At 44.3% G+C, this 12,811-nt stretch overlaps 1 protein-coding gene across 2 annotated transcripts in view; it reads left to right on the top strand.

Moving 5' to 3' along the window:
- Positions 1-55: 55 nt before the first annotated feature.
- The window catches only part of LOC134063471 (semaphorin-4G-like), a 37,517-nt gene continuing 24,761 nt past the window's right edge, over positions 56-12,811 (top strand). For both annotated transcript variants that reach the window (XM_062518959.1, XM_062518958.1), the window contains exons 1-2: positions 56-261; positions 5,353-5,674. In XM_062518959.1, coding sequence (XP_062374943.1) covers positions 5,485-5,674 — 190 coding nt within the window. In that variant the 5' untranslated portion in view covers positions 56-261; positions 5,353-5,484. The remainder of the gene's footprint in view (positions 262-5,352; positions 5,675-12,811) is intronic.

Here is a 12,811-nt window from a genome sequence, read left to right as displayed (position 1 = left end):
AAAATTCTTACCTCCTCGCTAGTATACGGTAATTTCACGTTACTGAGAGAGCGGATGGGGCTATTCAAAGTCTACATTGTTGTGTGCCAGATAGCTGGACTAAGCGCTTCACATTTATGAGGTAGTGATATGCACGTTTTCCTTTCGGTACGATGTTGCTGGGGCCGAATCGTGATTATTCAACTCTGCTATGACTCGTGCGCCTACTTTAACCCCACTTGCTTTCACTGGAAGGGACATGCGTTCAACGGAGAACCACTGGTAAATATCTGAACTATTATGACATTTTGAGGCGATGTTTGAAGCAAAGGCAAATTATATGCCAAGTTATTCTAGTTGAATGTCATACTTTTTAGACCATAAGTTTTGCAGTTGAATGAAAACATGCGATGAACTTCACCAGCTCAAGACACTAGCACTGGTTAATAATTTCCATGACCAACTTGTTAATCATTGGGCCAAGCCATTTAATGAAAATGCAATGCAATTTTAAGAGACATGCCAGGCCTAATTGTTTTGACTTCTCCTAAGACAAATATTAGCGTGGGCTTGGTTTTATAGCCTATTTTATCTCAAGCTAAATATCCTCAGTCTAGTTGTCTACTCTGTGACGTATTGATCCTTCATCTCTCAGGTGGCATTATGCAGGTAACCTAGTCTACAGTATCTCTTAATGTGAATTAAAATCCATCTGGAGTAACATTTTGCTGAGTATTTGATAGCTTGATGAGATGGACTAGGCTACTGTGGGAAAAGAAGACTCAGGTTATGTAAGTCAATGTGTGTTTCCATATTCCAGAGCAGTTTTTGAGTGCTGGTGCTTCATATCTTGATAGATTATCAGAGAACTCCAGGTTCTCCTTTCTTTTTTCTCAGACTCATGATCGAAGTTCCCTGAAAAACTGGTGGTATAAGTTCTCTAGTGTTTTATTTTCTAAAGGCAATATCCTTTGCTCACTTCTTCGACATAACACATTTGGAACATTTCTTTGTGCATTGCATGGTCAGCCCAGACCTTTGTTCCTTGCATTAAAAAGTGACCTATAATTCACATTTCTTTGATACAAGTGAATACAGCTGACAGCACAAAGAGCATATTTCTTTAATAATAGTTTGAATATGTCAGTGTTAATTATACTGAATGGCATATGCACAGTGCACTAATACACTGGTTCAAATACAGCGCAGGACCATTATCAAGTGAGCAGTTATAACCTAAAATGTAATTGTTATGCAATTAATGCAGTAGTAAGCTTGATACAAAAAAAACCCTTCAATCATTTTCTGGCAGCAAAAATGACTAGGCTACTCACACATTGACAGGTTCCTCTCAGCACCATTCAGTACCCAAAGGCAGTATGATAATACTTGTGCTCTTTTAACTGTGCCCTGTCAGCTGGATATCCATTCTCCCTGCTTTCTATCTCTTGGTCTTAGACCCACACAGTCTCTCAGTGTGTGCAGTCTTAAGGTCATTCACTGATGCTGCATACAACATCGCCAACTCCCCTACTGTTCAGTCAGCGCAGAGACGGCAAAAACTATGGTTGCTTCACATGTCTTGTGCAAAAGAGATGGGTGTGTGAGACAGAGATCTTGTTGACTGCCAAATGGCTCAATCAGTTCTTGTTTGCTCTAAACTGTCTGGCTAAAGCAGTGTTTGTTAGTAGATTCTCCAGAGATATCCCTGTTTGGCAAACCCACTGTTGAGTTTGTCTCCAATGTTACAATTACATTCAGTGAACCCCCTCACAAGTGTACAGTTCTGGTGCTGCCTTTCAAAGCCGCTATCGAAACAGTAGTGATGTTCTTGGATTAAGTGTGCGACAGGCAGAACTAATTATAATGCTGGGCAAATATTTATGCCAGGGGTCTTTTATCTACACTCCTGATCCAATGCTGTCAAGAGACACGATGCGAGTGAGATTCAGTGGCCTGGTTTTGTTTGTGGAGGAAGTTGTGATCGTCACAGATGGCAAGTGGAGATTTTATTTTTGTACTTCTTTTTTTTTCGTATTTGTATTTGTTAAAGTCCTCATTGCCAGCTGCGTACATGGCGATATCAATCACCCTGAGAAAAAAATGACACCGTACCAATCTGAAAGGGAGATATTTGCTTTGATGTCAGACCTCTGGATTGACATCACACACAATGAGCCATTTTATTTTTATCCGCGCATGAGCCAACCCAGCCTGACAGCAGATTCAAAGCGCTGGCTCTCTATGTGACAGTGATTTGATTGGAAATGAGCTTTAGGTAACGTGAGCAAGGAAAAAGTGGATGAGTGGGAGTGTTCGAGGAACGAATGCAATGAATTTGTGGTAACCTTCAAAAAGGCGATTGAGAGATTGATCCCTGCTGCCCTTCTGTGAGGGGCAGCCTGCGGTTTTGACCTTTGTATGTGTGCGTGTGTGCGTGTGTGTGTGTGTGTGTGTGTGGTATACAGTAAGTGGGATGGGGTGGGATGGGATAGAATGTTAGTTGAACATACATGTGGAGTGGTGAGTCCCTATTGTCACACACACACACACACACACACACACACACACACACACACACACACACAGTTCATTTAATGTCCTGCCTTCTTCAGGTTCATTATTATTTAAAGCCCCTTGTGTTCATTTGGTTCTATAGCAGGTTCATAGTCCTATTGGGTGAAGCCTTCCATGCTTAGAGCCAGCTGTGATGAGTGCAATCAGTTGACTCAAGGCTTAAGCAATGACTCATATCAGGGAAAAGTTTTGAGGAAAAATAAGATGGATTACTCTATGTATTATCAAGGTGTTTGTCAGACAGACAGATTTAGCCTGGCATGTTTTCATCATCTTTTTGGAGAACTCGGGTGGTAACTTGTAACACATTCCCTCGGCTTATTTGTGAGACAGACTTTCGGTCTCCTTAATGGGATTTAGAGGCTCACTGGCACACAATGATGGCTCAGTAGCCGGCCGTTCCAGGATCGAGAGGGAGAGGAGCGGAGAGAGAGAGAGGAGTGGGAAGACTGATGAAAGGGACAGACAGAGTAGGAGGTTGAAAGCGAGGGGACAGTTCTTCTCTCGAGTGTAGCTCTCCTGGGGCCACCGGAGGAGGTTGTGCTTCTCTGTGATGATCCCCCTGCGTCCCTGCAGCTGTGGCATCCAGGCTGTTGTCACAGGGTCAGTGGGGAATACAGTTGTGGTGCCAGTGAGCGTGTGCAATGAAAAGCTCCTGCCAGTGTTTACTCTGATGCAACATCTGCGGTGAAAGATGGGATAGCGAGTGAGTGTCTGGGTGTACGTCAGTGCGTTCCTGTTTATGTATATGACCGTGTGTGTGTGTTTGTAATGGAAAGCAGCCCTTCTCTTATTTATGCAGGTGTGTGTGTGTTTGTGTTGTGTGCTCGAGGGAGCGACTAAATTGTGTGGGGACTGATCGAGGGTAAGAGAAACTGCGTTCCCTCTGGTCCACACGTTTGTTTAACAGAGACGAGAGGGAGAGTGTGAGTGTTTATATTAGACAGGCAGGGAGAAAATTACACTGTTTACAGAAGACAGTGTGACGAATGTACAGAAGACGTGGGGCAGAGCAAGGCAGGAAGACGGAGAGGAACAACTGATCTTGAGAGAGACCAAGAGAGAGAGAGAGAGAGATGGCTAGAGAGAAGAATAGAAGGACAGAGAAATCACTGAGTGCTGTGGCTAGGTGAGGTGCTTCGCTCAGAGGCTGTCTGAATCTTCCTACCACAGCGACTGCATGTGGTTGGCTCTTCTGGGAGTCCGCAGAAGAGAGATGACTTGACAGGACATGAATGAGTCAGAGTTCCAACCAATGACATTCCAGTCGCCTCTTTGTTAGAGAGATACCTTGACACGTCATTTTGAGTGAAATTACCTTGTGGTTTCCGAGGTATCTGTGTTGATGATCGATCTCTGTGTTTAGCAACAGGGATGGATGGTGCTTTGCGTTGTTGCCACATAGCTGTTGCTATCTTATCTGCCAGTGCAGTGGCCTGAGTGATTGAGACATTGTGTTGTTATTGGTGTGGCTGTATGGTGTGTTGAACTGTCGTTAAAGGTTGGTCACAGGGTGGTTTATGATAAGCAGGTAACGACTGTTATTATAACAGAAATGCAGATGATATGTTTGCTATGCGTTGGTGAGTGTGACTGGTTTCACACATGGACTTCAGACAGGAGTCATGTGGGAATTTGCCAGTATGATTTACGTGTGCATTCAGAAGGACAAACTGACATTTAACTGTTCCGGTGGAACATGTTGTGATTGTTGTTGTAGCTCACAGCACTTAATCAACATATATGTGTTTTTTTGGTGGTCTTCTACATGTTTTCTTCTTCTTTATGTGCTGATACATTATCCTTTAATTCACCTCTCAATCATATACTTTATCGAGTTTGATTTTGTTCCTAGAAGAGCAGGCATCCTGAAACATTTGATTGAGTTTTCCCTATAATAATTGACACCCATCGACAAACTTACATGAAAAACACTTTGAATCTTGCAGTGCTGTCAGCAAATATCAACAGGTATTTTCTTGCTCCCTTAGTGGTTGTGAAATGACTGTAAGGTCTGATGGAAGAGCAGTAGGAGAGGAGCTCCTGGACCTCTCAGGGTTCATCCTCCAATCAGCTCCCTCCCACACTCTTGCCTCACCTCGTCCTGCAGGCCTCTTGCGCTCAGTGCAGTGATCTTGGCGGCTGCAGAGGATTAGACACCAAATTGGTCAGAGTCATTTGACATGGTGCAGCAGCAACCAAGAGACTTTGATCTGTGTGTGTGTATGTGTGTTTGTGTGTGTGAGAGAGAGGGAGAGAGAGAGAGTGTGTGTAAGTGAGTGATAGAGAGAAGGGGAGAGCCAGTGAGTTTTGTGTGTGTGTGTGTGTGTGTGTGTGAATGTGTGTACATACTGTAACTGTATGTGTGATAGAGAGAGAGAGTGATGGAAAGAGCTTTCTAGCTTTTGTGTGTGTGTGTATGTATGTGTGTGTGAGTGAGTGCGCACACACTTATAGGCACAGAAGAGGTCCTAATCTCAGTAGCACCCATCGGCTGCTTCTCAAGACTCCTGTGTGGACGATAGTGGAGGAGAGGGAGTAGGATGCTGATACGGCACACAAAACCTCACTCTTGGCTTCTCCATTCAAAAGCACTCTTATGTTACCTTGAGCTGTTTGAAAGCTGCGTTTGCCTTTTTCATGCTAATTTGGGTAGGCCACAGAGGGAGACCACTGACTGACCGTGTGTGTGTGTGTGTGTGTGTGTGTGTGTGTGTGTGTGTGTGTGTGTGTGTGTGTGTGTGTGTGTGTGTGTGTGTGTGTGTGTGTGTGTGTGTGTGCTTTTCCTTTCTCTAGATCATATCTGCAGTTGAACCATGAGGTAGCAACACCAGCGCACAGAAGAACAGAATAACCTCCCAACCAGTGTGGACTACTCTTGTGTGTGTGTGTGTGTGTGTGTGGTTTCTTGTGTAAGAGCGTGTGTGTATGATTGGTAGAAGGGGGGCCTCTGCGGCCGGTCTCTCCTCACGGACAGGGCTGGCGGCAATGGCGACCCACGATGCCTTGCTGCTGCTGCTTGTGCTGTGGCTGCGCTGTGTGTCGGTGTGGGGGGGCTACCCTTTCAGGCCCCCGATGGAGCTGGACGTCACCCCGCGGACCACCGTGTTTGCCAGCGGTAAGACCACACACACACACACACGCACACACACACACACACACACACACATATACATACACACACACACACACACACACACACACACACACACACACACATATATACACATACTCACACACATACTTATACACTTGTCCCAACTGTCACAGTCTCACAGTCACACACTCCATGTTTAAACATAAGCGTAGGGCCTCTTATAGGCAAGCTAAAGGCCGGCGCCCACCGGACACGGCGTTCGGCGGTCTGGGCTTGACGCGCAGGATTTTAGAATAGTTTTCTATCCCTGTGCCGCTGCTGCGCGGCAGACGTTTCTAGTGGGCTTTGCGCCGTTAAAAAAAAGTTCTAATTTCTTTATTGTCGCGGCGCACCGCGTACGTGTCCGGTAGGCGCCAGCCTTAAGAGTGCGTTCCTGGGCTGTCTGTTTGAGATGCACCGTGCTGCCGTGTTTGAGTGCAGTGGTGATGGAATACTGTCAATGACTACAGCTATAGTCATTGAAAAGATAAGAGGATGATCTCTTTCTCTTTCATTCTTCACACACACACACACACACACACACACACACACACACACACAGAGTCTCTCTCTTTCTCTTTCTTTCTCTCTCTCTCACACACACACACACACACACTGCACACATACACTCATGCATTCAAAGTATGGAAATGTCAGCTTTGCTATACGAGGTCTGTTATATCAGATGTTCGTGCCAGCCTCATATCATGACTGATTAAGCTCTTACTGTATCTCTGTCAGGCCTATTTGCATGAACTGAGCAGCGGGGAGACCTGCATTGTGTGTGATGGACAGGAGGATTTACAGTGGCTTACCTAGCAGGTGCCTTTATTCAAAGCCACTTACTCACAGGGGAGGTGTGTGTGTGTGTGTGTGTGTGTGTGTGTGTGTGTCTGTGTGTCTGTGTGTCTTGTGTGTCTGTGTGTCTGTGTGTCTGTGTGTCTGTGTGTCTGTGTGTCTGTGTGTGGGCTGCATGTGCTCCCTGGGGAAACAGGTCCAGGTGAGGCTAGTACCAAGTGTAGTTGACCACAAATGATATATTTTGCAATGTGCTGCACATACAGACAGGCTAGTGGGAGGTGCTAATAAGAATATAATGAATGCTGGCTGGTCCAGTGGTGTGAGTTTGTAAGACACGTCGTCAGACACTAATTGATGTTTTTGTTTATGGATGTTCATGTATTTATTCTTATCCTCCCCTTTCACGGTGGTTTAGCTAAGGAATCTCCACCAAATGTTCAGCACGTAGTGCATAGCGTATAGCACAGCACATATATGCAGAACTCTGTCTTAGGGTGGAACTACCAACAACACTGAACTGAATCCCAAGTTAAGAATATTTAGAAAATATTTGAGTTCTGAAAAGCAAGTGTTTATTATATTAACCATGAAAACCAGTCATCAAATACATTATACCAGCACAGTTACTTCAAACCCCCACAGCATTTTTGAAAAAAAGAAAAAAAAAAGGATTACAAATGACATTCAAAGGAATGTGACATCATAAACACATAAAATCTGACATCAAAACATTAATTTGGTGAGAGATATTGTTTCAGGGATTACGGAAACAAAAGAAACTCCCCTGGTGGCCATGCTATTAGACTGAGCATAGGCAATAACAATATGTTTATTTTCCTTGTTTCAAATTTCCCTTATTTTGAATTTAGATACCCTTGACCCACCCTTCTGTTTTTTAAGCAGGGCGTGTTTGGTTGGTATCTCAGTCACATTTGTATTACTAGAAGGTTCTGCTGTAGTGATACAGAACTAAGAAAGGAGCTCTGTGTCTTCACTGCTTGTGTCTGTGGTTTTAATTTTTTTTGTTATGACTAAAGTCACCATCACATAACCTCTGATCAGGATTCTGTATAGATACCTGGGCACTCTGACCCTGCTCATTTCTATGGACATGAACAAGTCGGTGCTGCGGTGGCTTCTGCTGCCTGCAGCTGCTGCTTGAATCACTGATGTGTTTGTCGTGGTCACATCGTAGAATATATTTTTCATGGCAGAGCCTCAACCTATACGATTGCTTTGATTAGGAGAGAGAGAGAGAGAGAGAGAGAGAGAGACATTCTGTGTGTGTGTGTGTGTGTGTTGTGTGTGTGTGTGTGTGTGTGTGTGTGTGTGTGTGTGTGTGTGTACATATATATTTAGGTGATGGTCTGAATTGCAATGTTCTGTATATCTACCATATAAACACCGAAGCCTACTGGAGTATACACACCCCTGATGCTAGTGTGGGTTGTGTTCTTGTATGTGTGTGCCAGATGTGTGTGTCTGCTTTCAGTGTGTGTGTGTGCGATAAAACTATGTCTTTCCTGTTGTAGTGCAAATCAAAATTGGAAGAAAGATCAGTTTCATTATAAAATACATATGCTTGCACATACGTCACACACACGCACACACAGATGTTGAGATACACACACACACACACACACACACACACACACACACACACACACACACACACACACACACACACACACACACTAGGTGCTTAGGATTGTTTGTGAGGAGGCCATGGTGAAACTCCTGGTTGAAATCCCATCAGCAGCATCAGGGTGGAGACCAGCCCTTCACTCTGTTCTTATCACTCTGCTCTCCGTCATCCCTTACTCTCACCTCCCTTATGCTCGTCCTCCTACAAAACACTCCCCACCTCTCTCTCTCTCTCTCTCTCTCTCTCTCTCCCTCCCACCCTTATTTTATCTCCGACTCCCTCTTGTTCTATAGCTTAAGTCCATAGTCAAACACCTTTAGGACATTGTCAGTAATTATATACGGTTTCAGAGCACATCCTTAGCAAACAGAATGACCTCACACACTCTCTCTCTCTCTCTCTCTCTCTCTCACACTCACACACTCACACACACACACACACAGGGTTGCACCCACTCACTCACATACTGTGTGTTTTATTTAATGCACATAATGTACACCTCCAATGCCTGTTGAATAAGACATTTTCCCATAACAGCCTAGAGCCTTTGCAGTTAACCTTCATTCTTACTTTTTAGAAATCAGATGGGTATTGAGGACTTGCTATACCTTACTTTTAATTAAAACCTCTGTAGACAAGAGCATGGTTAGGTGAGACTGGGTTTTTTCCCTTTTGGAGAAGCGTTTTTTACATATAGGTATATTTCACTGCTGTGAAGATTCAGCACACCCTGAAAGCGCACAGCATTCATTGTGCTCCTCTAGCTGAAAGGATTTGTGCTTGGCACTAGAACAGCCTTCTCTTGCATGGGCAATTCGAAACCTCGAATTCGAAACCGTTTTTATTTCTGGCTGACATTTAAGCAAACCTCTCAAATCGGCTATTCTAATTTGCCTATTGTGTTTATCACAATGCTGGGTTTTTTGAATGCTCTCCTTGAGACTGCTTGTCTCCGGAAGCCTTGCTGCTCAGAACGGTTGAATATTGTGCGCTCTGCGTTCTGCTTAGCCTGGGAGGTGGGCGAGAGGCGGGCGGTTGAATCACCTCTCTACAGGGCACATGAAGGGAGGGGACTCACATTTCACATTTCTCAGCCTTCTCAGACGAAATGGTGAGAGTACTCACACATTCTAGCTTGCAGAATTCATTATTATTATTTTTAATGAAGCTGTACATAAGTGTGTGTGTGTGTGTGTGTGTGTGTGTGTGTGTGTGGCTCACAAGTTGAGATAGTACTGTTTGGATAGGGATTGGACAGTACCCTCCCCCCACTGCACACACACACACACACACAAACAGACACACACCACCATATTTATATATATCCACACACACACACACACACACACACACACACACACACACACACACACACACACACACACAGAGGAGAGGTGATGAACTGTCCTGCAAAAATATGTTAGTCCTTTTCTGAGGAAACTGTAAATAGAGTGTGTTGAAGCAGTGTGTGATTGAACACTGCACTCTGCCCTGCTCTAGGTCTGTATTTGTTCAGTGAATAGAACCCTGTGTGCACACACATGCTTTAACACACACACGCCACACCACACCACACACATACATCTAACTTGATAATAGACTTGCTGAGATGTTTTAATGATTGTATCATCAGCAGTTTTCAGCTTCTCACTGCAGCGAGCTGTGTGTGTATTTACTCCTGAGGCTGTCACGAGACTAACATAGCTCACAGACATGCAGACACAACTCGCTACACACTCCAGCTATTTTTGTATTCCTCCATTCTCCAAATGTGTCAGACAGTGAGTTTGACTCAGTTGCCCACTTTCAGCACGACAGACCGCCTTGAGTGTGTGTGTGTGTGTGTGTGTGTGTGTGTGTGTGTGTGTGTGTGTCTGCACACTGTGTGTATTTGAGTCTATGTGTATTTGAGTCTGTGTGTTAATATGTAGATGTGTGCATGCATGTGGGTCTGCGTTATGAACAGCTGACAGATGTCTGTGACAGCAGCCTTGAAAGCAGCTTCCTTGTCTTCTGGCATGAAATTGAAAGCGTGACTGCCAAGATTTTACACCTGGTCTAGTCTTGTGTGTGTGTGAGTTGTGTGTGTGTGTGTGTGTGTGTGTGTGTGTGTGTGTGTGTGTGTGTGTGCACACTACTGTGTGTCCAGTCTAAGGTGACAGCATTTCTTTGCGCTGTTCACACCTGTGGATCAGGTGAACAGGATTACTGCTCAGAGGGCCGAGGCCATTGTCCGCCCCCACAAAGGGACGGTGCACACACAAAGCCCCCGCTCCACCGAGCCAACACTGCCTGTGTGCAGGAGTGAGAGGCGGTACAGGGAGAGAGGCCGCTGCTTTTCTGAAGGATGGAAGGAGGACTGGGAATAGAATAGGAGTCTCTGCTTGGGCCCCAACCCCCACCATTATAACTCACCTCTCTGCTGCTCCAGGGTTTTGTTTTCCCTGTCTCCTTGAGTTATTCCCCCTCTCTTTCTTTTGTTTAATCCACACGTGTGTGTGTGTGTGTGTGTGTGTGTGTGTGTGTGTGTGTGTTTACAGAGAGAGAGATGGGAAGGAATATATATATATATATGTGTGAATATGTTGCACTATATATTCTGCTTAGTCGAGAGAGAGAGAGAGACATAGAGACATACTGTATGCTGTGTCTTGCTTTTTCTTTCTTTCTGTCCTCTCTCTCTTTCCCTCTCTCCCCCTCTCTCCAATGGAGGAGTCATTATTATCCCATGGTTCCATACGCCATCACAGCCTGGTGGAGCAGAGATCAAAGTGCAGCCAAACTCACAGCATCACTTCACTTCAGAGAGCCTGAGCCTCTCAGCTTGAGTGTCAGCTTGGTTGTTAGCTCCGTCTTGGTCATAGTCTTGGTGTCACTGTCAGGATGGTTTAGGGATGACTCATGCTGCAGTGGCTTTCTCTCTGGGCTTCAGGCGTAAAGTTACAGCTATCTGAAGTCAGAGATGAAAAGATGGTGATGGTCGTCTGAAGTGTATTACTGATTGATGTTACGTTTTTCTTTGGTGTGTGCTACTGTATGAAGTGACTTTAAAGCTGCATTATGCACATTTTTACCATTTTAATAGCGTTTATTTTCTAATCGGCTAGTTTTTTATATATATAACACCATCATGCTGATGTTGTAAGGAAGCAGAGACAATAGCTATGAAGGCTCTTCAGTATGGAGCTATTTGGGATCCAGAAACTCTTGGGAATGCAAGATAAAAATAACAGCACAGCTCAGTTGTAAATATATGAATAGATATAGTTGCAAACAACATAACATAGGCATAATGCATTTAAACAGCTCACTGGCTCACAGCACACAGATCACTGACAAATACAATCCATAGTCTTTTTAAGTGTGTGGGTTTGCAGTTACCACAGATTGGCACACACACAAATCTCTGTTCATAGGATTGTCAATTTGAGAAGGTTGTTTTTTTATGTGACATTCTTATTTTATAGGACCATAACTAAATTGTCCTGTAGTTTTAATTTGTAGGAAATTATTTTATAGAAGCTGTATTGGCAAAACAGTAGGCTACAAAACCTTTCATATTTAGATAGGGATAGTGCTGGGTAATCTCTCAAAAATACAGAAAAGCTGTTTACTAAAAATGTAAAGGTAAAAGGTGAAATATAGTGCTTGTGATGTGGAATGTTGTGGTTTCACTTTGCTTCATGCTGTGCCTTAAATCCCATTAGTTTGACAGAATGTCATAACCCACAGTACCATGTGTCTAATTGCTTTGGTGTAAAGGTCCATTCACAGCTGAGCTTGTTTGATGATGTAAGCTCTGCCATTATCTTGCTTGTTATCGTTAATCGCTCTCTTCAGCTATCTCTTGCCATCTTGGAGAAGCTCCTGTAGCCTACTGCAGTCTCTCTAGCTCTCGCTTTTTTCCATCCAGTAGTGGCACATGATGCCAAGCTTTTTCAGTGTGGTTGTTTTGAGGAAAATCTCACCCAGATCTAATATTTCCGTGCTTGTGTTTTTGGTTGGATATCCCTACAGAGAACGGTTCTCAGCCTCAATTAACATGCCCTGAAAAGCTTTCAAAATAACTTTCCTGAAAAATATTTAGTGGAACCTGAATACCATGCATGAAGATTTACTACTCTGTTAAGCCATTTAACAGTAACAGACACTGGCACGTGTGTGTGTGTGTGTGTGTGTGTATGTGTGTGTGCGTGCGCACGCATGCACGCGTTTGTGAGGAATCTGTGTGTAGGTGTATGTTTCCACTTGTAAATTACCTGACTTATCTCTGACAGCACACCCTGAGTATCTCGCCATCTGTCTGGCTGTTCGGGACACCCCTCCCACAGTGTGTGTGCAGCACCTGTAACCAACACAGTCAGAAGTGACGTAAGCGTTACGTAGCTTTGGCTCGCGCCGTCTATTACCGCGCATAGTTGGGCGACATGTGGTTCAACTTGTCTTGCGGCAGTGACTGCAGGTTGTTTGATCTCTGAAGGGTCTCTACTGACCCTCAATTGCCTGTTCTGCAGAGAGAGAGAGATAGAGAGAGGCCAAGTAAGTACCTCTCTGTTTGTGTAACCTTCTTCACTGCAGTCAGCCAGGGAAGAGTGTGTGTCTCTCTCCCTCTTACATAATCTCTGAGGTACATGTGGGCTTGTGGGAGTGTGCATGTTTGTCTCCATAGCACT

Source organism: Sardina pilchardus, chromosome 18 (genome assembly GCF_963854185.1).
Source record: "Sardina pilchardus chromosome 18, fSarPil1.1, whole genome shotgun sequence".
Classification (NCBI taxonomy): Eukaryota; Metazoa; Chordata; class Actinopteri; order Clupeiformes; family Clupeidae; genus Sardina; species Sardina pilchardus.
The sequence above is the reverse complement of the archived record's forward strand: the minus strand, read 5'-3'. Positions and strand labels throughout refer to the sequence as shown.